Below are 26,681 nucleotides of genomic sequence, written 5' to 3' on the forward strand. Positions count from 1 at the left end.
TATTGCATTTCCGTGAATGTCGATGTACAGATAAGCAAGGTATAGACGGGAGGCTGAGCTACATTAAAAATAGCTATGAAGTTTAGGTTCATTATAAAATTCAATGTAAGCAAACAGACATCGACTTGCATAAGGTAAACTTTAGTTCTTTGTAGCTTTCAGACATTTCTTTACAGCCAGACTGTTCAGAGTCAAGTGTACCTGTTTGATGCTGGTGTGATCAGACTAGATGACCTTCACGGTCTTATCGATCATTCCTATCTAATACCGAATACTGTGCACGCATATTTTCTGTACCACCATCACTGCCGTTTGTTATGTATTTTGGTTCGATGAAAATAAAGACTCTCTCTCTCTCTCTCTCTCTAACTCTTCCCATGATGGCCTGGCGCATGAATTTGCATTCGGGGGCATGAAACGGGTCTAGTCTAGGTGACGTTACATTTTCAACTTGACCGGATATTTATGAAGCGTGCTTCATTGCAGTAATAATAATAATGAGTAATGACCAACTGGTGATGAATGGTTCGTTTCATAACGTGACAACTAAGTGTTGGGTGGCGCTAGATTTGAAAACACTATTCGTCTGCTCTGCAACGCTTGCGAAAGACCGACTTGGAATGCGGCGTAAACGCAATGGAGATGTTTTTGGACGGCGGAAGGGCTCAAAAAGGAGATGGCGGTAAGCAAACAAGCCTTTTTACTCGTTATAGCTATCACAATTGATATAAATGTGTATCTTTGTTTGTCAGTCGTGAGAGGTTAGTCATTGATATCCGATAATGTCTTGAAGGTGATAGCAGTGTATAGTGTATTGATCTGGGTTTGGGTTAGCAATCATCAGTATTTCGCAACATGATAGTTTACCCTACCCTCTGAAACAAACGATTTTCGTCAAATTTGCAAGAAATAAACAGTCTGATAATGTGAAAATATATATATGATATTACAGATGATTTAGAAAGCTATGTAATCGTTTAGTTTTATCTCTGTTGGTTTTATACTAGATTTTTCATCGAACGAATTTGCATTTCGTTGATGTCCAAATATATATCCCAATCAGTTCGAATTCTGAATGGTTGCTCTATGTTTACAGTACATGCGTGTCTTTGAATGCCTCTACCCTACTACTTAATGAGCTCATGGCCCCTCGTCGTCTCCTAGTCTAGTGTACACATTGCCATTTTGTTATGAATATTTTTTACTTGTTTCTTGATGTGACAATCTGACAAATAAAGCTATATATATTGTTTGATTTGTCGCTTAATTATGACATTTACAGGTCAAGAGTAACCCCAAAAGTGGATACAGAATCGGCTAACGATGACATCACCGATCACAGTCAATCATTTCTGAAACGAGTGGTTATGTGGAGCTTCCAGGCAGGTTTCCTATTGTAAATTTGAATTTCATCGCATCAGCTTGTTGCTATTTATCTTGGTGAATCGATCTGTAAACTTTGATTATTTTAATTATTATCCTTCTTTTCAGTTACTGCTGACTACCTTGAACTCTGCCAAGTCGATACTTTTGCCGCAAACAAACATCCGAGTTCGTCTGGACCTGACACAGTCTGAGTTGCAAGACACAAAACAAGAATTAAAAGCACTGTCAGAGAAGGTGAAGCAATTGGAAAAAAGAATGGCGAAGGCCACTCAATCAAGTACTTTACCTCCTCTTCCTCCTATGGCAATACCAATCCCACCTCCTCCTCCTCCACCGCCACCTCCAGTAGTTAAGGTGAGTACTGCAACTTCAAGAAAGACTTTGACAACTATAAAATATTCAGCTTTTCAAAATTTGATTTGAATTATAATTACAGCTAAACAGTTTCCCTAAATTAGACTAGAATTAAACTTGTGGCTACACAGATTTACCAAATTAGATTATAATTAGTGTTATAGCTACAGTCCTTCCGAATTGGATTACAATTTGAATAACTGAATTCGTGAAAACTTGGAAATTAAATGAACTTCAGTTCATATCGAATTAGAGTTGATTCTCATAAGCACGAGGAGAGCAAATGTCTGTACACCAAGCTCGGGCTGCAACCCTCATTAAACATTGATCAAGGAAAAGTGTGAAGCAATTTTTCATTGTCATTTCAGCCGTTGAAAAGATCTTTCGCAATCACGAGACGTCCGAAAAAAATCGCGGAAGAAAAATCAACAAAGGTAACGATTTTATCATGTTGCTTCATAGCTGTGTGTCCAGGTAGTTCTTGGTTTGATAGTAGGGCTGGGAAAAAGTGAGCTCCCGTTTGATTCGATGCCAAGTCGGATTACTACTCATGACCTCGTGATAGTGGAACACATATGAAGTGTTCCGATATGAGCCCGATTGGATGTAGAAAATATCATGCTTTATCTGATGGATATGAAATTTCAAAACTTTTACCATACGTGTCGACTAGCAGCAATATTAAAAATGAGTTTACCTAAGCGTAACCATTTACCAAGAAGCGTAACTATTTGAATCTAAGCTGAGTGGTGATTATCATCCGTAGAGTTCACAAATCAGACGTTTCTAATAATTTGATATGTTATAGTCCTCGTAAAAGGGAAAAATAATCGTTATTTTACGCAGAAATAGATTAGATATATGTCAAATGTTCGATTGCGATTACTTTTTTTTTTTCCGCATGTAATCGATTACGATTATATATCACAATTACCCCATGTCTGGTATCAACGCGTGTAGCAGTCTGAAGAAATGAATTTAATTTTTGTTGATAATATAATAATAAGCGTATAATTTCGGTTCTTGAAAACATTGACTTTCAACACTACTCGGAATGCACGATTATTGCAGCCGTTATGCGTCACTCTCGATGATATCCTGAAAGTCAAGTTGAAAAAAACTGAACCCAGTGCGGATAAGGAAAACAAGGTTTGTCAGCTCCTCTGATGGTTTGCATAATTATTAACAACCCTGCGAACTCTGCGCTCAGGTTCCGAACAAGCTGCCAAGAATAACACTCGATGAAATCACATCCGTGCATCTCAAAACCCGAGCGGATCAATGCCGCGTGTCAGGAACCACTCGGAAGCCTTCAAAATCTGAATTGTTATCAAGGGTGAGATGAACTTACGACCACAGGAATATGATTTGATTTTCAGCCTCTTCAAGGCAGATTTAGACAATTGAAAATTTTTGGCTTTTCGAAATTAGATTTGAATTAAAAGTACCAGAGGTGGTCAATGTAGTCATCGTCAGTACTCAAGTAGAAGTAGAAATTTACAAGTAAGTAAAAAGAATGTATTCTTGATCTAGTTTTGTCTAAGAAACTGAAAGCTTTCCAAGTAGACGTAGTCTGAAATCATAATCACTTGAGCAAATAGTTCAAGTAGACAAAATCTACTTCTGGTACTAGAACTAGAATTACTGAATTAGCAAAAACTTGGAAATTGATGAAGCTCAATTCATAACAAGTCAATTTTCATTCTCATAAGCACGAGAATGGCAAATGTCTGTGCAGCAAGCTTGGCTCGTTTTGCACGATACAATTCTCCTGTAGCATTTTCAGGTAAACCAGAAATTAAATTTTAATTGAAATGAGAGCATAGAAACATTTGACAAATTAGATTACCAGCATTTGACTCTAATAATTAGTCTAATGACGCAACTAGAATTACCTTTTACTGCAAGTCTGCTTCAAGGATTAATACGATCGGGTGTTGCTAGGCTCTACGGAAGACTGCCATAAAAAGAAGTCCTGGAGGCACTCCCATCGCTCCTAAAGATAAGACAAGGTCAACTGCGACCGGTCCGACGCCAGACATGGAAAGGGCTCTCCAAAGGAAATTTCGGGTAATTGTGAAACGACATATCAGGTCTAGTGTGCTGTTTTGTCCACAACATCTTAACAATTTCATGGGGTTGATAGTAAAATTTGAAATTTCAAACTCCTATACCTTGACATCTACTAGCTGTAATTGAGCCGAATTTGGTGTGCAACTTTTTTTCAGTCAACCTAACAATTTGATCAGTGAATTCCAAGAATCCAGAAAAAAGGTTATTTTTGAACTTCATGGTTGGGAATGTTGTGGAGGTGAAAATAAACTCGAGATATCTACTGACCATGTCACACGTGTTCTCTGTTTCAGTCAATAAAGACCTCGCCTCTCGTCGAGCGATTAAATTTCGATAATTCGTTCTGAGTCAACCGCTGACTCTTGCTGCCTGTTCTTGTCTATTCCGTCCGCAGTGTTGTGTGTGGACTGTTCGTTAGCCCAGGGTTGTTGCAAGGCTAAATCGTGTGTTCGTTCTCAAATATTTTAACAATGCAATCATGTAGAAGCTTTTAATAAATATTACTTTATTAAATCGGAATCTCTTTGCAATATAAGACAGACACACAGACTTGTCTTAGAAAAAATATACACACTGAAATATGCGCCTTCGCTTTAGCTTTATTCATCAGTTTTGGAAGGCGCGCAGGTAACACTGTATTTTGTCATGAAAGGGTTTGATCTAAACCACTTTCGTGGGTGAAATTGACATAGGCTTCTTGGAGGTACAGAACTTTAATATACAATTGAATAGTATATTGATATAAACCTGAATATTTTCCGCTGGCACTCGTCAGGGGTGATTGCCAGCAACTAGTAGAGACTTGGAAAGAATATTGTATATCTTGTTAGCTATTTCTGGTTGCTGGCGAGTGTCGGCCGAAATGTTCGTGTTTATTTCAATGTGAATATACGATCCGAACTTATTTTGCTACGATAGTGTGCTAGCTGCAAGAAGCATGCAATTTTAAGTGCGATATACACGGAGTATTGCTGGTATCATAAATAGTTTCAAGTTTTGAAATTGTACTCGCTCTTGTATGTCTGGAAAATCACTACTTGTAATTGAGTAAAACTTCGCCTCCTCCCGAACTGAGGCTAAAAGTGGCTCTGCGTCGGACGGAATATTTGGAATCACAAGTAACGTCCAGTCTTAGCGAAAAAAGTGTGTGTTCGAACCCGTGATATATGAGTGAGAATAATACACCCATTGAACACGAAACCACAGACTTACGCCGCGGTATAGGCCTAAATCAAACGCAACATTTGAATCCAAATGATGCTTGCACGTAGGATATGTATAATAGCGATATAATACTTAGTTAGGTTATGCTTTCGCGTGCATCCTTTTGGGCGTGAATACATACTCTTTTCGCTTAGAGTGTAAGATGCAAGTTATTGGTCAGTCAGGTCCCGGCCAATTGCCAACGCTCTTATACTTATACTTATACTAGCTCAAGTACACAGGAAGTACTAAACCATAGCTTTTCCGAGGCGCACTGCGATATTCACAGTCCATGAGCTGTGCCTGATTCGGGCGTTCCAATTTGACGAAAATGGCAATCTTCCACGCCGATGCATCAAATGGGTACACTTTGCAGCTGGCTGACGTTCGTGCTTCGTGGACGTAAGAGCAGTAGGCCTACACTCCCCTACAGCTAGTGTATTTTCGATGCGGTGCCGGTGGGCGCGAAACGACTGACGAGCCATGTCCACGGTTTACAACCGCAACGATCGAGTTACGAAAGACGCGCATCTTTTCCATCCCTCGGCATTCGTTTCCTTATCACCCAGGGCTATGCAATTATCTTCGCGGTCTTTTCCATGCCCTACTCGCGTCCAATCAACGTTCTGGTCCAGCGGGTCGGGCTGCGCTGTTCGTCCGTGTTCCGTGGTTCTTCTTCCCGCGCTTTTTCGTCTTTCTGCGGCGTCTTTCGCTCGCTTTTTGTCGACGCATCCATTTATTCATCACTGAAAACGCATTTTCACCGTTTAAGTCGCGGATGGAGAATGGGGATTCTGAACCGTGGCCCTTGACCACTAAAACAGACTCCATTAATAAATTAGAGCATATGTTAAACTGACAGAAACGTAGAATTGTGAGGCAAAAAAACTCACGTAGGTGTTGGTATCGTAAAGCTAGCTAAAGGGAGCCACGGTCTTTTAAAGTCCCAGTCTGGGGGCCAGGACTCAGAAAAGGTTGAGAACCGCGAACTTTCGGCTTCAAAAATGAACTCGCTCCAAAGAGTTAGCAACAGCGTCGTAGATTGATCAGTTAATCGGCAAATCAGCTTCAAACGGTTGTCTCGACAGTCGACACGTTAGTGGTCGGGAAGATATTTGTAATAATTCAATCTCTATGATCGCGATTGCGTCACCGATTTTAGCCACAAGCAGCGTTGCGATGGGCCACCGCGGTTAACAACCAGCAGATGAGCTGCACTGCACATGCATTATTGTTATTTGCAAGCCCCCACACTTACAATTTCAAGGGTTTACGGGAAGCACTCTTCGTCCCCGAGCTGCAACGACAGAAGGTTTGATAGACAAAAAACATTAATGTACCGATAGAGAGGAAATACCGCAGAAAATTTGAATGCATTCAATAAGAGAGCATCCGGAGTAAATAGTATTATTTTCAAGAGAGAGAGAGAGTCTTTATTTTCATCCAACCAAAATACATAACACACGGCAGTGGTGGTGGTACAGAAAATATGCATGCACTGCACAGTATTCGGTATTAGATAGGAATGATCGATAAGACCGTGAAGGTCATCTAGTCTGATCACACCAGCATCAAACAGGTACACTTGACTCTGAACAGTCTGGCTGTAAAAAATGTTACGGTAGTTAAAAAAAATAGAAGAAAAATTAAACGATGGTAGCAAATGATCAATGAAGCGATGTCTGGGCGAGGTAGGGCAACAGTGTTAGTGTAACGACAAGAGGTGATCAAGTAGGGCTTTTTTTGAATCTATTATAAGGCAATTCACGGATATGTGGTGGTAATGCATTCCAGATGATAGGTCCCGAGTAGTCGATATATCTCTTAGTTAGGTTGCTATTGGGTGGGGGTAAGTAGATATGTCCTCTAGAGTCTAGACGAGGATCTCGTGTAGTGGGAGTGGACATTTTAGCAGGCATGAAAAAGTCATCAAACACAGGAGGCAAACTATTGGAAAAATATTTGTGAATGATGATGATGATACTTCGAAGCGATATAGTTTGTCAACTTGCGAAATTCGGTGCTTACGGTAGTAAGAGAGAGAGAGATCAGATTTATTTTCGCCTGCACCATCGAGATGCTTTGACGATGGAGATGTGATACGACCTTTAAGCAAGGTCATCTAGTCTGCACCACCATATTTTTCTCCTCCATGCTATCCGTGGATGCTGAGTGCCTAGCTGGATAGCCGCGGATACCAGTTTTCGAGTCTTTGGTCTGACCCGGCCGGGGATTGAACCCACGACCTACCGATCGAGAAGCTGGACGCATAACCATTAGACTATCTTGGTCGAAAATATTACGAAAATATAAATTTTATTCTGCTCGCGGCCCTGGAACCCCCACAATCAGCCTCGAATTTTTCATTGTTATGGAGATTGGAATTGGGACGCAACAATGCTGATTGTGGGGGTTCCAGGGCCGCGAGCGGAATAAAATTTATATTTTCGTAATCAGTGCAGAGTCAGCTTTCGATTGATACCCGTTTTACCAAATTTAATGCTCGACAAGCCGGTCAAAAATGACCGTCAAATTGCCTGTAGCCAAATGGAAATTGTAACGTGATTAAATTTCACTGAGCCGTGAGATTTGCCTGTGTCGACACCATATAGGACACTATGATCGCACGGTTTTGCAGGGTTCGAATTCTGCACAAAAATGTTGTGAATGCATTTCCCCATACTACGATTCCATATTGCAGGTGAGAGTGGAAAAGAGAGAAATAGATGGTTCGTAGTATTGATCTGGCAACCAAAGATTGCAGACGGGTCGTTATTCCCACACACCAAGCTAGTTTTGATATTTTGCATTCAATATGCTGCTTCCAAAACATTTCGGCATCAATGGTGACGCCGAGATATTTTGCTGAGTCACATATGGAGATTTGTTTATGTTTGATGTTCACAGTGAAACCAGCGTGTACTCAAAGGTGGTGTGGACACTCGGAAAATCACGTGACTGTCACGCCCAGATACCTTTGGTAACTTTGTTATTATCGATCCGTCTGCAGCAGTAATTAAAGGCAAAATCGCTATTGGTCTTTGTAGATTATGGCCGTGTTCTATATCGAGTTGGGTGACAGGATTTGGTATGGTATATTTTGATGCTGTCATCTAGCACTGTACCAAGTTTCAAGGCTGTGACTCAATGATTAGCGTAATAATTTATCTGTCAAAGTCGAGTATCTGGTAGATGAGCGCGCGCCGATATATTGCCGACTTTGATAACGGAATTACTATGGTAATCATTGAGTGACAATCCTGAAACTTACTGCGAAGTTGTATAACACAACCAAGATATACCATCCGAATTTCGTCATCCCTCTCGGTATGGAACACTTTGAAAATTCACATATACCAATATCAAATTTCGCGAAAATTCCTTTATGCGGTAGGCTCAATGCCAAATCAGCGCACGCAGACCCTGGACACTAGACTTCGATAACGTACTTACTACTGTAATTATCGAGTCACAGCCTTGAAACTCGGTACAGTGTTAGATTCCCTCATCAAGGTATATAATACGAAATTTTGTTATCCATCGCCATATAGAACACAATCAAAATCTACACATATTAATACTAAGGTCTTTCGCAAAGAATCTGTTATGCGGTTGGCTGAAGGCCAGATGATTGCATCTTACACTGAACCAATTTTTAAGGGTGTGAGTCGGTGACCAAGATAGCAATTTCGATATCATATTCGAGTATATCAGGTTGAGCGCTGAGTTGGAATCCAGTCTACCGCATGACAGATTTTTCACAAAAGCCGGAATTGCTATATGTAGGTTTTGAATGTATTTTACTCCGCGGTAGATAACATAATTTCGTAATATAGATCTGTGTCGATTTTCAAGGCTGTAACGCCTGTAACTCGATGATTACGGTAGCAATTTCGTTATAAAAGTCGAGTATGTCAGCGGCAGGGTGCGCGTTGATCTGGCATTCAGCCTATACCGCATAGCAGATTTTTCGCAAAAGCCAGTATGTGTACAATTTGAATGAATTTTATACGGTGATGGATAACAAAATTTCGTATTATATACATTGATGAGGGAATCTAACACTGTACCAAGTTTCAAGGCTGTGACTCGATAATTACAGTAGTAAGTACGTTATCGAAGTCTGGTGTCCAGGGTCTGCATGCGCTGATTTGGCATTGAGCCTTTCGCATAAAGGAATTTTCGCGAAATTTGATATTGGTATATGTGAATTTTCAAAGTGTTCCATACCGAGATGGATGACGAAATTCGGCATGGTATATCTTGGTTGTGTTATACAACTTTGCAGTAAGTTTCAGGATTGTCACTCAAGGATTAGCATATAGTAATTCCGTTATCAAAGTCGGCAATATATCGGTGCGCGCTCATCTACCAGATACTCGACTTTGACAGATAAATTATTACGCTAATCATTGAGTCATAGCTTTGAAACTTGGTATAGTGCTAGATGACAACATCAAATTATACCATACCAAATCCTGTTACTCAACTCTATATGGAACACAGTCAAAATCTACAAAGACCAATAGCGACTTTGCCTTCAATTACTGCTGCAGACGGATCGTAACAAAGTTATCAAAGGTATCTGGGCGTGTCAGTCACGTGATTTTCCGAGTGTCCACACCACCTTTGAGTACACGCTGGTGAAACAATGTAAGTAAGACAAGTAATATTACCACTCACCAAAACATCCGCTTTTCGGCATTTTGCATTTTTTCTTCTCTCGCAACCGCGGACATCGCTTTCCGTTCTCCGTAGGCTTTTGTAAGATTCGCCGAGTTCGTTTTTTCCGGCCACGCGTACACGGCCGCGAACCATCTCTGCTCGCGCATCTGCTCCACGAAGACCACTGTCCGACCACGCAGTCAACTGCGAACATATTGCTTGTTAAAATCGCTGCAGTCAGAATTGAAAGGGGCAGAAACTGACCGATTCGTTCGCATTTTCCGGCGTCCGGATTGGCAGAAAGCCCTTCCGGGCACGAGGCAGTGCATCGGTCTGCGTGGAGAAAGAAGTTTTCTCGGCACGACGTACAGTACGCTTTCGTGAAACATGACTTGCAATTTTCATCCTGGCACTCTGCAAGGTTACAACGTTGAAGCAACGTTTAGAATGAAGGATAGGCTATCTCTGAAAGAGCATCATGGTATCATCGTTTCAAGGCAATGTACTATGGAAGTACGCCTACTCATATAGAGACGAACGAAGCAATCTTTCTAAAATATGAACTTAATGTGATTTGGTGCACTTGCACATCCTAACGTTGGTGAAGATTTGGTGAGGAATGGTTGACGGTTCTTTTTAATATGTATGGTGTTTACGATACTTTTGAAGCTAAGTTTTTGCAAAAAAAAATGTTCACGACGATTTTTCAAGTGATTTTGTTCTTCAGTGCTCTTCTCGGATACAAACCATCCTAAAGAATAAGCGGAAAAGTTTTTTTTTATCCCAACTAAGGGACATCATGTAAAAAATTAAATTTTCTTCGAGAAATTGGAAATGCTGCTGTTTTTACTTTAATATACCTCTATGAGGGACGGACCCCTTACTTATAAACATAAAAACCAATTTCAGTCTTCAAATTTTCAAGTTGATCGGATGATATTGTTTTTCCTCAGTATTGGTTCAAGGCGGGAAAACCCAAAATTTCGAGAAAAAAATCGCTTTAATTTCATAAAGTGCGGTTAAATATTTTACTTCGGCAAGTCATATCGTGTACCTGTTATCTTGGGATCTTAATAGTATCACTTACTTCGGCATCTATTTGTCGGTCTGCCTCTCTCTGAGGAATATCCTTCTGGACAACGATGGAGACACCTCCCGATCTCTTTCCCTCGCGATTTCGAAATGAACAGAAACGACCTCCTGCATTGAGTGCAGCCGTTTACGTCGTCACAGCGCGCGCATCCTCTCGGACAGTCAGACTTACGATCTAAAAACAGAGTGAGATTAATACACGCTTCAGCAATAGTCCTTGCCCTTTCATAACCTGGGGAGCCCTTACGTTCATCTGCAAGATATCGTGTAACCCCAAATTTTGCCTTTATAAGCCACAAAAACAAAAATCTACCGCACTACACGTTAAATACATTACTATATATAAAATACTGTTCACAAAATGAACTGTGCATCAATAGAGTGTTCAAAGAACAACAACAATAAATATAATTTTCACACAAAACGTATTGATCGAAACGCAACACACTGTGATACAAAGTGCTGTTTAATTGTAAATATGCCAGCAAATTTGGGGGATCAAATCAGCATTTTAGACGGGTAGGGTTTCGATTTCGAGCCTCACCTACCCTACCCCTACGTATGCCACTGCACGTGGCGTAGTCCCCTGTCACCATAACAGTCACAGTTCGATGACTGATCGCGCCTAATTGCCTGCAGCCAGCAACGGTCAAGCCTGGCGTATCATCACTAGGTCTTGGCAAAATCGAGTATATTTGAGCGATTCAATTCTGAATCAGGTATTAGGATTCGACTGTCGTCGAGCACTCACGCATCAATCATTAAGCTGTCCAGACAGCACGAATGGCGTAGAAAGGTCAAATATGTATCTCTTATGACACTAAAGAATAGAATGCCAATTCTACGCCACATTATAAATATAAAAATTTGCTATTTTTTCGGCCATATGCCAATTTCATTGTCATATGTCATTTCATTGATCAAGACTTAACAAATATGTCATTTCCATAAACTTGCGTATAGCTTTGTACTATACACGTTTTATATGACAAATCTAGGTTTACAGCCTTCCACGGTGGAAAATAGTATCGAAACTATTATTTCCGTTGATAAATTGACTATTACTGACAATTCTTATTATTTCATTACTCGAAAAATCATCTCTTACTACTCGAAACGAGCAAGAAATAGCTAGTAAAAAGGACCGACGAGGAAAAATTAACATCGAGGAAGACTGTGACACCGGGCACTAAGCCGAGGTGGATGCCAGTGGATGCATCCCCCTATTTGTGCATTACATCGTTGTGTCTTGTGTCTCGCATTGTAGCCTACATTGTGTGGGTGTCTTGGGCAGATGAAAATATAATCTCACTATGATTACGTCTGATTTAATACTCGAATCATTGTGCTCGGTCCTATAGTCACCGCGAATCGTATATATGAGTGTAATGTGCGTCTTGGCCTCCGGCGCTACCTCTGTGGATCAGGAAACCCCAGTTAAGAACTGCCGCACTTGAGCGACGACAGCATTTCTGAGGCCGAGCTTGAATCAACAAAAAAGAGATTACGAGTCGGCCTAAATGTTGGATTCCGTGCGAGCGGCGGTCGTAAATCGAGCCGATAACTTGCGTCAAACTCACTATTTCAGTCTTCTCGTCAACACCAGCTGACGGTCCGGATCGAATTCTAGACAAGCACTTACGATTCAACTAATGCGGATTACCGAATTTATTGACATTCTTCGTGCAGGATTGAAAACCGCACGCGACTCAAATGAAGAGTAGGGCAGTAACGGAGTACTTGTTCTTTTTTGGAGCGCAAGAGCATGTATGTATTAATTTATTCGGGTTATGGATTATGTTATGGTTCACCAAGTGCCGTATTCACTGGTCAGTGGTCATCCATCTTACAATTCCAAAAATAGCCAACTCCGATTCGCCGATACAAGTACACGATCCCAAATCTGCTTTTTGAAAACTTGAGTACTTTCATGCCTTCATTCTATACTACCCATGAATTATAGTTTTGACGTGTCTTTCAAATCGCTGCTTCTACTTGTAAGGCAGTAGGATTTTATCTCGTTACTTTTGACTTCTACCAGGGCTGGCAACTTTGACCCCTCTGCTTGAATATCAAAAAGCGGTAGAAAGGATGAAAATGAATTGAATATTTCGCGCTGGAGACATTTCGGCCTAATTAGTCTAATTTAACAACTAGAATGATCAAGTTGTCCAAGTCTGAAGCACCTGCTTCGTAAAGATCGACCCTCATGAGAACGCAGAGTTCAAAATGGTAGCTTTCATGATACCGCTGTCGCGATGCCGTCACTGCGAGCACTATTACCGCAGAAACAACGGTTTCATTTCATTCGACTTTAAACTTTCATCGCGCAAACCAAAATGTTCACCTGTTCTCGCATCGCAACATCTGTTCGCCCACCCGCAACTATTCGAGAGGGTCAGGCGTTTGACGTCATGATGGTTGGGTTTCGTTACAAGCGCGGTTCGCATTGAAACCCAATCACTCTCTCTGTAGCATTAGACTTGAGCCGATTAAATGCAAAGCTGCAACTTGACCCGCGAGTATCGCTTCCCTAGAAATCGCCGTTGAACTGTTGCCCTCCGTTTTTTAACAAGCTAGGCCGAATTCAAAACGTGAATTCAGTGTGACATTTTCCTACTCGAAACGGGGACTCGACTAGCAACTGTGGCTGAAGCATGCGGACTTCGAAAACTAATTAGCTTAATTAAAGCGAAATGCCGGTTGTATAATTCTAATCTGATTTGTGAAATGTTGCTATGTTCTCATTTTTATTCTAAACGCCTAAATTTCACAGGCAACACGATGCTCCTGAAAATGCTGCATTTCTTGCATTTCTTAAGAGAATGAACTCTGCATTTCTGCTGCATTTCTTAAGAGAATGAATTGATATGAAGTAAACTTGATTTTGTTGTTTTTCTTGGTAATTGAGGAATTTAAATTATAAGTTAGTGAGAATTCTTTAGTCCTAATTCTAATCTATTTTGAAAAAGCTGAAATTTATCAAGGTCGCTCGAGTGGTCCTCAATTCATACTGTCCTATTTCTGTATCACCTCGAAAAGTTGACGTCACAAATACTTGTCTTATTGTTTAGGCGAGTTTACTCAGCTGATCGCGATTGTTTATTTCTATTGTGACGCGACACGAGCGTTTGCCACGAAAAGTTCGCGAAAGGTTGGTGACATTGAATTTGTAGTCGCCACTCGCGAGCATTGAATGTAGAAGTACAAATGGAAGTAGTATAAAATTAACTTACTTTTCCCAGTCCGCCTTCGCGCTTCCGTTGTGAAAATCACGATTCCGACCAAAAAAAGTCGCCAAACTCTCGATTTCGTGCTCATGCTCGTTATTATGATGATTATTAATATTATTACTGTAATTAACGATGCGCGAAAATACAGGTCGCTCTCTGAAAAAGAATCAATATAAACTCTACACTGAAACGTAAATCGTGATACTAGCCGATTCTCACCCTAGCGTAAGCTTCAAATCCTGTTAACTGCACTTTCTGGTGCGAAATCGTGATTTCACCCTATTCCAATGGGCGGAAATGAGCTAAAATCATCTCAAGGAAATAAATCCCAGGTGTAAAAAACAATTTGGTAGCAGAAAGTGCTATTTACCCTATTAATACCATACTCTATGGTGGAAATCTGATAAATCCACCTAATTTACACTAATGGATCTACAGCGTATTATCTGAGATATGTCCCCGTTGAATAAGTGACAACTGCTTGCAAATTTTATTTCCTGAGTGCTCAGACAAGTTGTTGTAACTTTTGTTGATAATCTCTGCCACTGTTTGAAACTATGCATGACATTCGCTTTAAATCTCCGGACTTTTCTCTCGTTTCCTTCTCTCGTTTCTCTCAAATCATCTGTTGTGCCAAATCTGTCAGAAGCGAACAACAAAACTATGATTGTTATATAGATTACACAACAGCGCGCATTGCTGCGAGACATTGTCACGTCACATATTCTCTGTCACTCCCAAATGGTGTCATAATTGAACCTCTTTCGTGCTGCAAGCCAGACTTGAGCAACTAGATATTTCGACTTGTATAATTAGACTTATAATAGCAAAAAATGGTAATTCTAGTCTGATTTCTGGTTTTCCTGAAAATGCTGCAGGAGCATTTTCACCTCGTCTATCACAGGAATTCTTTGAATCTCGGTGAATGTATTGTCAGTTGTCACTAGTCCCAACAAACGCGCTTATCACAATATTAGCACAAAATCACAATTAGTCCTACTGAAACTTGTATGCAAAATTGCAAATACACACAAGACCGATAGTAATCGAAATCCCTAAAACCCAACCCAGAATATAGGCAGTCAGAAACATATTGTGAATATATTGTAACCTTGCCTGCCGACACATGTGTCATTCTCTTCGATCACTAATCGTTTTATGTTATCCCTTATTTATTTCCACCCGGTGTGCAATGTGCATGCCTCTTATTTACATCGCATAGGCCCAAGTGAGTGTCTGATTCCAAATACTACTCCAATTCCTTTCTTGTGATGTTTTGAAATAATGCATTCCCTAATAAACCGATACCGATTCACTAACGGTGCAGCAATCTTAATCCTGCGAGATTTATGACTGCCTAACGATCCGACTTCGTTTCAGAGGCCGGATTCGTGACCAGATTCGCAAAGACTCAAAAATAATCGATTACAGGAAGCTATTTATAATATAGAGGGATCATCGCCAGTTATTTATGACCCGCAATCATAGCGCTTGCCATTTCGATGACCCAGACACGAACGCGTAATCTGATCCCATACTACGGATATGTAACTTTGTCCCCGTGAACTGACCCGACGCGACTCGTCGGATTCACACAAACATAACGCTGCAACGTCATAACCGTTGCAGTTTTACCGAATAAATACTAAAATTAGCTTCCAATATTACCCGACCACGATTAGAGCTGGGAACAGTGATTCGAGCGCTCAAATCCGAATTGAGAATTAATTGTAACGATTTGAGTCCAAGTAAAAGATGATACAAAATAATCATAATTAATTAATCAATTAAGGGTGTAGAATTCCAATTATTTTCTTTGTGATCGCATAAGAGGTATGTAGCCTATATTTGAACTCTCCACATCATATTCATTCATACTTCTATAATTAAAATATTCGCCTCGACTCGAAGCCTAACACTAAATTCGGAAGCAGTAGTGCTGGTGCCTGCAAAGTTCAATGAAATAAGTATAATAGTAAAAAAATTACCAAAGTGAAGAAGAACTGGCACTATTTCGTTTGCGGTCGAATTAAAGGTACATATTTCCACTTTTTAATAATTCGTAATGAATAATAGTCGGTCGAATAATTCAGGTATACTCCAGTTTACCCCATCCCTACCATAGTCTGACATGTCGACCTCCACTATACCGACACATGCCACACCATTCATTTTCACGGCTAGTCCTTTTCTGTAATCACTGTTTTTCTTTTCATTCAGTGAGTAGGCGTCTTATTTACAGCATGCTCTAAGCCCAAATAGGTGTATGACTTCATAGACTTCTCCGTTTTTCACCCTTCTTTTTTCATTATATCGCGATCTTGTGGCGTTTAGATTCGATGAATTTCAATAAAATGACTGACTGACTGACTGAGTCTACCATAGTTATCTTTCTCGGCACTGATGGATTATTCCTTTCCAGAAGAATCCGAATTCCGATTTCCATTCAGTTCGCCTTTAATCTGTTTTCTTATTTTCGCGATCATCCTCGATTTTCGTGTTGATATTGTCGATTCATAATCGGATTGCAGGCGATTCCGAATCAGAGATTGTTTTCGGCGTGTAACGAAATGAAACTGTTTCTTTGCTGCTGATATGCTAGTCCGGAGGTGCCTTCATTATGCACACAATGATTCGAGCAACCGAATCTGCATAGAGTGGTAATTCTAATGATTCCTAGTTCAGTAGGGATAGATGATTTTGTCGATAACGGAAATGATACGCCCATTGCCGCTAAGAGTTAATTTATCAACGAAAATTATAGTTTCGATACTATTTTCCAATACGGAAGTCTTGAAATCTCGGTTTGCCGTATCACAGCATACGAAACATGTATTACAAAGCTACGCACGTTACTGGATATGTCATATCTGTGAAGTCATGACCAACCCCCAGCATTGTCACATAATGCAATGACATAGACATAGTCGAAAAGATACCAAATCATCCTTAATGCGATGTAAAACTGGCATTATGTTCATTGTGGTCACATAAAAGGTACATATTTGAACTTAACATATCATTCTTTTTCTTTATGGAGTCATCATGAGTGATGGGGCTACACGAATGATCGACGCCTAGTGGTATAGATTCAGTGGTCAGATTCGATTTTGCTCGGCTTTATAGTCTTTATTGTCGTAGTATGGGGACAGCCCCATGACTAGGCCTATACGATTATTGTTCAACCTGTCGCCTGATTTGAACCTATTTGCAATAGCTACCAACTTACGTGTCAACAAACCTGCTTTCTGCAAACAAAATGCAAAGTTTCTGCGGCGCTGAAATATCCTCTGGCTGGCTCACTCCATTAATCCACTGTGAAAACAATCGACCAGGCTGTAATCTCGGATTAACTACAACCTGAGTGTGTTTGCGGATCGTGTTTTGTAAATTGAAGTTTTGTTATTTATGGTTTCCCAATGCAAGACAACTAGTCTGTCTGAGAAGCCAGAATCCATCCTGCACCTTCACCGCTTGTTACTGATCGCGCTTAACTTTGTTGTTTAGTCACCTAGCATTACATCGTTCGGCTGTTGACTCTTCATACTGAAAGACTATTGACACAAGTTAATGCCCTGTGTGTATGTGACAAAAGAATCTGGTAAAACTGACTCCTCTTTATGACGCCGGAATCTAATTGCATCCACGAATTTGAGAGCGATATTTGCGGCCAGGTCGTAAATATTTTGTCGCCGACAACGTTAGGTAATCTGTGTGTGAGGTCAAAATGAATCACGTGCCAAGAACAGGCTTGTCTTGTTCCAGAGTTGATCAACGAGAAGAATTTGAACGGTTTTAAATTAGATTTGAATTATAATTACTGATTTCGCAAAAAAAAACGTGGAAATATAATTGTATAATTTAAAATAGTACATTGAGCCAAGTGTTCGCCTCGATTAATCGAGCTTTATATGCTCATAACGTCATATCTGGCGATACGATTGTTTTTGACGTTAATTATCAAGGAGGGAGAAACCCATAGGTGTTCACAAATGATGTACTTCTACGTATTCTGAGTTCTCAAGTAGTTTATCCCTACTTGTACTATTCGCTCGAGTGATTATATTTTTAGGCTACTGCCATCTCCACTTAACAGTTTTTAGGTAAAACAACTTTTTTCAATTTGGATTCCTCGCAGTAGAAAGCCTGCTTGTATCGCTTCGAAGTATCAATAATTATGCAGAAATATTTTTCCAATAGTTTGCTTCATATGTTTGATGACTTTTTCATACATGCTAAAAATGCCCACTCCCATTACACGAGACCCTCGTCGAGTGGAAATATCTACTTACCCCCACCCAAAAGCAACCTAACTAAGAGATCTATCGACTACTCAGGACCAGAGGTGGTCAAAGTAGTCAAGAAAGCTACTCAAGTAGAAGTAGAAGTAGCGACGAAAAAATCTACTCAAGAACGAGTAGAAGTACTTCTTCCATAAGCAACCTAAAACTACTTGAAGTAGAAGTAGAATTTACTGACTTTAAAAGTACTCAAGCAAGTAAGTAGTTGCGAAAACGAACCTAATTCGTTGACATGGATTGTAAAAAGGTGCAAATTGAGCTATGCGAAAGGTGACGAGCTTGATTCATATTGATGCATACCAGCAGGTATCAAATTTTCGATAGCATAAGCATTCGTCCACATCATAGGATGAAAATGATAGTAATATTATGGAAATGCGATACTTATCCTCTGTCTTCTCGAACAGCACGTTTTGGAAAATAGCATGGTATTGCGCCATCCCCCATATTATAAGGTCCGTAGTTTAGTCGAAGAGCAATACGGAGAAGTTGTATAGGATACGGTGTAAACACTTTGCGCGATTAGTAAACGTTAATAAAAATATGGGGGACCGTAAAAATGCCATATTGTGCAGTTTCATTTCGGGAAATTAAAGGCATTACTTGACTTCACTTGGTTTTATACTTCAACATGTATTTTATTCAGACAAAAGAACTGATATTAATTATAACTCAAAGTATATGATACTGGGAATTGAAAATATAACATAAATACTACTTCTAAAAGCGGAACACGTTTTTCATGCCTTCAGTCCAGAAAGTTTTAAAGGCGTTATGCTAAAACAGCACTAAAACTAACAAAAAAGTCAGAGTCCACTTTTCCAGATTAGGACGTGCCATGGACATGCTAGATTACGATATGACAAGTAAATGATAGATTGCGAAACATCAGTTTAAAACGATATGATGAGCCATATATACTGTGATGAATTATTTCATATGGGCGAAGGGCGACAATGTGGTGTGAACGCAGGGATATTTAGTTCCAGATACCCATGTGTGAACGGAATCACACCAACCCGCTACCTAAATTATATTCATCGATACTTTCGTGAAATCATACTGGTAACTCCGTATCTACTGCGCGCGAAGCGCGACGAAAATTCTGGGCTTTACTCAACTTTTATGAAAATTAAATGCTGATGCTCCGTGAAAACAGCCCCGAAATTTCTCAGGCTATCTTCCTGATTGGAAGATTGAACTACTTCTACTTGACAAACTGAATATAGCGAAAAGTAAGTAAGTAGATCACAAAATATTACGAAGTAGAAGTAGCGAAAATCAGATCTACTTGAGTAAGTGCCAGAAGTAGAGGAAAACTACTTGAGTACTTCGAAAAAGTAGAAGTACTTCGTTACTGACCAGTGACCACCTCTGCTCAGGACCTATCATCTGGAATGAATTCCCATAACATATCCGTGAATTGCCTTAAAATAGATTCAAAAAAGAACTCGTTATAGTAACGCTGTTGCCCGACCTCGCACAGACATTGCTTCATTGATCATTTGCTATCATCTTTTTATTTTTTAGTCAACATATTTTACAGCCAGACTGGATTGAGACCAGACTAGTTGACCTTCAAGGTCGTATCGATCATTCCTATCTGATGCCGAATACTGTGCATTGTGCATGCATATTTTCTGTACCACCATCATTGCCGTCTGTTTTGTTATGTATTCTGGTTGGATGAAAGAATAAAGACTCTCTCTCTCCCTCAGACTAGTTCCAATCTGGAAAAATATCGATCTTCACTTGTTCCGCTAGACGACGCACTAGAACAAGTAATTGGACGCCGGGCTTTGATATCGACTTTCTCCTCACGCGACTGAACTCCGCGATTTGTTGACACGAGCGGCACTCGGCCGACACGTGACGAGAGATAAGAGAATTGAGAATCGAGATCTGATGCTGCGATCCGATGAGTCACAAAAATAGGACATACTGCAAAGATCAGCCAGCTGCATTATTTGGGGAGTTATGGTTTGGTTGCAAGAAGCTTGAACGTTAGTTCAGTTCAGTTCAGCTTAATGTATAATTCATTGTTCCAAAATATCACAAGATTGCGATACAATGCAAAGATGACAAGTAGTAGAAACGAGTTGACTAGTAACTTGTAGTATAGCCCGCCAATTAGACACGCATTTTAGCCTAGAGCATGCGTTATTAAACTGTGATTACCTTGCCTATACACTAGTTAGCTGATTGCACGCATGGAATAGTCTAATTGGGCTGCGCATTTTATTTTAGTCACGGGCTTCTGCAATTTTGGGGGTTCGTGCAACCGCCCACAAAACTTGAAGGGGTACGCGATCAAGAACCCCCGGCCCAGATAAGAGGAATGCACGCTAAATTACAATCGCATATCGATACATAATTGCGTTCATACAGTGTGAGAAACGATCACGGATTTGAAGAGCTGGGGTGCAGAATTTCAATATATAATTGAATAATATATGTTGATATCGCAATGTTCTTTTCAATTGTCTACTAGTTGCTCACGATTACCCCTGACGAGTGTCAGCCAAAATATATTCCGGTTTATTTCAAAATCAATATATATATTATTCAGTTGTTACGTTAATTTCAGCGATCTTTTCGTCCGTTCGATGGTTATTCATAATTTCGTCAGTTCGTGAGAAAACAACATTGTGAAACAATGAAAAGATTCATCTCTTGTTAATCAAACACCCGCTAAAAAGCGCGCATCGCATTGTGCCTTGTGTGTCGCATTGTACATTGTGCGTGTCTTATGAGAGGATGAATGTAATAGGACCGTTCATTGAATGAGATTGTGAGAAATATTAGATGAAAAAACGAAGTCCATTTAGCATTCCTGGGTCAAAACCAGATCAGGGTTTAATGTAGGTCAGTGCTTCTTAACCGACGTCCGTAGAGCTAGTCTTAAGGGTTCGTTTGAGGCCAAGCCACACATCCGGTTTATAGGCCTACAGCAGACGTCGCCCTGATTTGTAGTAAATCTTTTATTATCATCTTTTGAAAAGACTGTTGGAGTCACATAATCTTCAACATGGATATATATTGTATATCATTTTTTTGTTTTGTTTTGTTTCTTTTGTATGAATATAATGTTTTAGTGTTTTGTTGTCTTACGCTGTTGTTGAGTGTTGACTGTTGTTCAGTGTTCATGCACACTGCACAGTCCCTTTTGTGCGCCAGTATTCTATATTATCGCGTTAGATGTGTATCAGTATCAGTTGATTAAAAATTTCGCTATTCCAAGACACCGCATGATTGCGATACAATAAGAAGATAGGAATGTTCCGAAACGAAATAGGTTACAATGCACGGTAAACATAAAGACCAGCTTTCAGTTTATTAACAATTTTATCATTCCAAAGCACCACAACCCTGCGATACTATGAAAAGATAGGAAGGTGTCAAAATAACATAAAAGTAGGGTTACCATACGTCCTCCTCCGGGAGGATTTATCCTCCTTCTTCAGGGAATCGAAGATGTACTACGACGACACCCAAATGTCCTCCTTTTTGGCAATTTGTCCTCCTTTATAGTTTTGTCACGCAGACGATTTTACAGGCATAACTAAAAATGCCAATCTGTAATCAGAACGTTCGAGCGGGTCTTAAAAAAACGAAGTTTTCCTTTTTTTAGTCAACACAAGAGTATTTCCTGTAAAGATGCCCAAATTACCCGTTTTCTCGTAAGATATTATAAATTTTGTGATTTGTAAAAAGAGCCCACCTTTCCTGATGTCACAATATGGTAACCCCAGTCGAAATGAGTCGTAGTCTTTGAAATCAGACTATTGTATACTGTGCAATGTGGTATATTTTTGTGTCTGTGGCTAGAATAAGAGGCTGGCCGAAGGCATGCATATAAGCGCAACGATTCGCCATGTTAGTGAAGTTTAAGAACCGCTGAAGTAGGCAAACATTAGCTTCGATTACATCTAGCAGATTGACGGAAGACTTATCGTTATAACGTGCAGATTCGGCCACCGGGAGCCATTACACGCTGACAACGGATCGCTTGCTACTCCACTTCCCATTGTGAGTAATCAAAGCGAGATAGTGACGACGGAATAGAAGGTTGTTTGGGTAATTTGATCGCGAATCATCTCACTTGAAGTGTGCCGAACCGAGCGGTTACTCACCAATTATGACCTCGTATTACATAATAGCCACCCCTTCTGTTCGTAAGACGGATCGCGGACGGTGCGCGCGAGTTCAATAATATAATTTGAAAATGGTTAGCAGTGACACAGATTTTTAAATGGAAGTAAAATCATTGTTTCGCGTTTTCCTTGCGGTGTATTTTAAAATACTCGTACAATGTCAGAACTTTTAGAATACAATTGAATAATATGTGTTCACTGTTCATATTGAAATGCACCCGAATATTTTCGGCTGGCACTCGTCAGGGGTAATCGTCGGCGACTAGCAGATAATTGGAAAGAATCGATCAACAACCGCACCGCACCGCCAAATATGAAGTTAGAGGCTTAGAAATTTTCGATAACAAAGGCGACCTGATGGCGTAAGTTCATCCATGGCCTACATCCATGGCCAATTGGCCATGGTTCATCATCATGAACCATTTTTAGATTATACACGAACTCCCCCTGTTGGCATAACTAGGTTGGTGGGTTTTGATAGAAGTCGACTACAAGGTATACACGCAATGTCTTTTGAGTATCCACTCGAATAAGATATTGATATTGAAATAAACCTGAATATTTTCGGCTGTCACTAGTCAGAGGTAATCGTCAGCAACTATATAGTAAAGAATTCACAAGATGTAAGATCCGTTTGTTATGCTGTGCAACTGGCTGAGAATTGAAAAGAACGTTGTATATCAACAATCGTATCACCAAAGGTATTTTAAACGACTGAATGCAGTTACGCGCCACAGTTTGAATATTGATTCGTCATCAATTGAACGCGTTGAGTGTGAGGCAACAATGTTCCGCAGCGCGAGAGAAAAAAGGCCCTCTTCCATTCGATCGATCGGCGCAGTTCTGGCGAAGGTTTCGTTGTTTGCTGAGCGACAGACGAAGTAGTGTTTCGGTCGATAGAGTTTGGATATTACGCTGTAGAGTTTCGTAAAGCGGCGCGGCCACGCTTTCAAAGTAGGTCGGCGTTTGCTAGAGCGAAAGAGAATAAGCTGCATACCGTCGAGTGTACTGCTAGCGAGATTCGTACGTTTTAAATACACGAGTTGAAATGGATGTGTCAATAGATTTCTACGGTAGCGTGGACTGTAAATCAAGGCGTCGACACTTTCTGGTACATAATTGCGCTTTCAAACCCATTACAGTGGGTTCAATGAGTCAAACACATCCCTGTGGATATATATATATAATATATATACACCAGAGGTGGGTTGCGAGTTCTGCACGTAATGCGTTTTTGCACCTTGCAAGTATTTATCAGATTCCCACCATAGCGTTAGGTGTATATCGGGCCGTCAGCACTTTAGGTGCAAATTTATGCTCTCAATCCCATTTCAGTAGATGAAGATGAGTCTATAATACACCAATCCTTGTGGAGATATATAACCTGGGTTCTTATTTTGTGTACAATCATTTTACATCTTTAGTTGATACGCGAAAACAGGATTCACTCATATCGTAGCTCGTAGTGTGATATACGATGTTCTTTTCAATTTTATACCACTTGCTGACGATTACCCCTGAGTCCTGACGAGTGTCAGCCGAAAATATGAGCGTTTAATTCAATACGAATATATTATTCAATACTACAATAGGTGTGTGCGTGTAGTAGATTCCACCATAGCGTGGGTGAGAAAGGATCAAACACACCAATTTTTGTATATTTATGTCCATATCCATATAATAGAGGTATATCGCATTTTGCACTTTCTTAGGGTTGAACGCGAAAACAACCCATTTCATCCCTAGGCTTATATCTCCTTATGTGCATTGGCCTCTTTGGAAGGGTGTGGAAGACGAATTTAGTACTCGAAATTGGTGTCTGCGTAATTTGCACGTTACACTATGGTTGAAATCATCGAAATACACGGTTTTTGGTTACAGTAAAGGGATAAAATGTCAATGAAAGGAGTTTTTGAATATCGGCAACGACGAATTTTTCGCTCCGACCTAGTTCATATGGTTTAATTAATACTGATAAGAGTCGGTGGGAAATGGTGTTAGTAGGTGAGTGAACAATATTTGAAGAACTTCTCGGAGGTTCAGAACTGCGATATGCAATTGAATAGTATACTCGTATCGAATAGAAATATGAACATACTATTCAATTGTAAAATGAACAATGAGAGGTTATTGTTTCGTGTGGTTTCATTCGTGATTTAGATGCGTGCGTGCGTTCGTCTGGTTAAGGACAAACCGCGATTCGCGTGTGACGAAATCCAGAGCCGGTCGATAATTGGCGCATGCATCTGCCTGTGTCATGAATTATGCAGAAACCCTCCTTGAACATGACCGAGCGCGCTCATGCGGAAAGTCGCAAATTGACTGCAAGTTTTTCGAACTGGGCTTTAAGATATCCATGGTCGTGTAACATACTGATATTGAAACATAGTCGAATATTTCCGGTTGTCACGCGTCAGGGGTAATCGTCTGCAAGACTGCAACTATAGTAAAGAATTTGAAAGAACATTGTATATTAACCTATATTATTCAAGTGTATATTGAAATTCTGCACCTCCAAGAAGCTCTTCATATCCGTGGTCGTTTCTCAAAACATAAATGTCGATGATTAACTGACGGCTAGAAATTTCTCAAACGTAGATGGCGGTGTTTTGTTGGTATAGCGGCGGTTCTGTGATATAACAGTCGCTTCCGATGTCGCGTGTTTGATTCATCGCAAGAGACGTCGACTGTGGCCTTTATGACGATCGATATATGGCTATAATATGCATAAAGACACCTCGGCGATAAGAGTAGCCATCTTGCAATAACCTGATTTTGTGGAGCTGATTGGGTTTGCCCCTAGCTGGTTAGCAAGAAAGCGTGGAAACATTTTACCAATGAGATTACGGTAGAATTAAATTGCGCTCTACTTCGTGTAATTAGACAACTAGAGTTAGCTAGTTGTTCAGTTCTGGTGAGTTGTTATGTACGATTATGAGGAAGGCGATTGTGCTGTTGGTGGCGCTCAGTTCAGCTCAGTTAATAATTTCATCTTCTCAAAGCACCACAAGATGGTTATAGAATGAAAAGAGGGAAAGGTGTTGGAACGACTTGGAGTATATAGTCTTTAATCATACGCCCGGGTTGGCCCTATAGTGGCCCATTAAGCTGGCAATATTGCGCCTTTGGGCGATTTTGAGCTACAAACGGCGAAAATAACGAAGGCCGATTGGGGTCGAATATGTTAAAATAGTCGATCTTATTCGATTAACTGTTCGGTTTCTTGTTAAGTTCAATTTATAATCGATGGGTGTTGATCAAAGAGTGGCTCAAGCCTTGATCATCCCGTGAGACGTGAAATGACCGAATCGAGGAAATTTGTCTAACATTGAACAAATTTAAACTTGTTTGTGAAGTTTCTCAACGTCGTAGCAATGCGTCGTTGTGGTACATTGAAAAACTATACTTTTCGCTCCACAATATTCAGTATGCAAAAAATCGGTGTTTTAAAAAGAATCGAATAATATATTGATATTGAAATGAACCCGAATAGGGGCCAGGGGTAATCGTCAGCAACTAGTAGATAATTCAAAAGAGATCTGTATATCGACAATCGTATCACCAAGTATGACATAACCGGCATGAAATTTCTATAATCCAATACTTATAAAGTACAAGTACAATTAAATAGTATATTCATATTGAAATGAACCCGAATATTTTCGGCTGACACTCGTCAGGGGTAATATTCGGGTTCATTTCAATATGAATATACTATTTAATTGTATATTGAAGTTCTGTACCTCCAAGAAGCTCTTCAAAGTACAAGTAGTATACAAACAAAATCTACTTGAGATCTACGGGAAAGTAGAAGTGCTTCGTTACTGATTACGATAAAGATATAACGAGCTTGATAAGTGACGACTCGAAAAAAGTTGGGAACCACTGATCTAGAACGTGTAAATGAGAGGCAGGTCCGCATGTGGCCTACTGAATGAAAAGTGACGCAAGATGATATAAAGGACAAATTGAATTTCCAAGTTGTTAGGAATTCAGTCATTCTGATTCTAATCAAATTTGGAATGATGAAAATTGTCCACTCGTCCGACGAGTCGATATGTTAGATCGTGGTAATCTCGAACACTGACGTGTTTCATGCTGAACGAACGCTCGAGCTCGTGTTGAGAAAAGTACAAATCGGATCAGCAGACTCGCGCGTTGGCCTTAATCGCTTTCTAATAGCAGCTAATTGTGACGTGCGAAGCGATAAAACCACCGGA

The 26,681-nt window shown here is 40.1% G+C and overlaps 4 protein-coding genes across 5 annotated transcripts in view; 2 read left to right on the forward strand and 2 right to left on the reverse strand.

Annotated features, from left to right (window-relative positions):
- The window catches only part of LOC145457804 (RNA polymerase-associated protein CTR9 homolog), a 486,484-nt gene that overhangs the window by 205,403 nt on the left and 254,400 nt on the right, over positions 1-26,681 (reverse strand). The window lies entirely within an intron of this gene.
- Positions 1-26,681, forward strand: part of LOC145457827 (syntenin-1-like) — a 97,033-nt gene that overhangs the window by 44,273 nt on the left and 26,079 nt on the right. The window lies entirely within an intron of this gene.
- On the forward strand, positions 491-4,326 carry LOC145457821 (uncharacterized). The gene is made up of 8 exons (XM_080336116.1): positions 491-682; positions 1,283-1,382; positions 1,492-1,740; positions 2,109-2,174; positions 2,812-2,889; positions 2,951-3,076; positions 3,685-3,810; positions 4,107-4,326. The coding sequence occupies exons 1-8, from the start codon at positions 498-500 to the stop codon at positions 4,158-4,160; spliced, it is 984 nt and encodes a 327-aa protein (XP_080192242.1). The 5' UTR covers positions 491-497; the 3' UTR covers positions 4,161-4,326.
- LOC145457833 (R-spondin-3-like) lies at positions 4,300-18,521 on the reverse strand. The gene is made up of 5 exons (XM_080336131.1): positions 14,010-18,521; positions 10,769-10,948; positions 9,946-10,095; positions 9,700-9,885; positions 4,300-5,762 (listed from the first exon to the last, which is right to left on the reverse strand). The coding sequence occupies exons 1-5, from the start codon at positions 14,092-14,094 to the stop codon at positions 5,635-5,637; spliced, it is 729 nt and encodes a 242-aa protein (XP_080192257.1). The 5' UTR covers positions 14,095-18,521; the 3' UTR covers positions 4,300-5,634.

The sequence above is a fragment of the Botryllus schlosseri genome, chromosome 15, assembly GCF_051294905.1.
Source record: "Botryllus schlosseri isolate E-star chromosome 15, Bs_hap1, whole genome shotgun sequence".
Taxonomy (NCBI): Eukaryota; Metazoa; Chordata; class Ascidiacea; order Stolidobranchia; family Styelidae; genus Botryllus; species Botryllus schlosseri.

Excerpts from the sequence above, each read along its gene's own strand:
- LOC145457833 (XM_080336131.1), bottom strand. The coding sequence starts at position 14,094 with ATGAGCACGAAATCGAGAGTTTGGCGACTTTTTTTGGTCGGAATCGTG. Across the intron at positions 10,096-10,768 it reads ACCGACAAATAGATGCCGAA|AGTGCCAGGATGAAAATTGC; the intron begins GTAAGTGATACT and ends GTAACCTTGCAG. Across the intron at positions 9,886-9,945 it reads CGGAAAATGCGAACGAATCG|TTGACTGCGTGGTCGGACAG; the intron begins GTCAGTTTCTGC and ends ATATGTTCGCAG.
- LOC145457821 (XM_080336116.1), top strand. The coding sequence starts at position 498 with ATGAGTAATGACCAACTGGTGATGAATGGTTCGTTTCATAACGTGACA. Across the intron at positions 1,383-1,491 it reads TGGTTATGTGGAGCTTCCAG|TTACTGCTGACTACCTTGAA; the intron begins GCAGGTTTCCTA and ends CCTTCTTTTCAG. Across the intron at positions 1,741-2,108 it reads CGCCACCTCCAGTAGTTAAG|CCGTTGAAAAGATCTTTCGC; the intron begins GTGAGTACTGCA and ends TTGTCATTTCAG.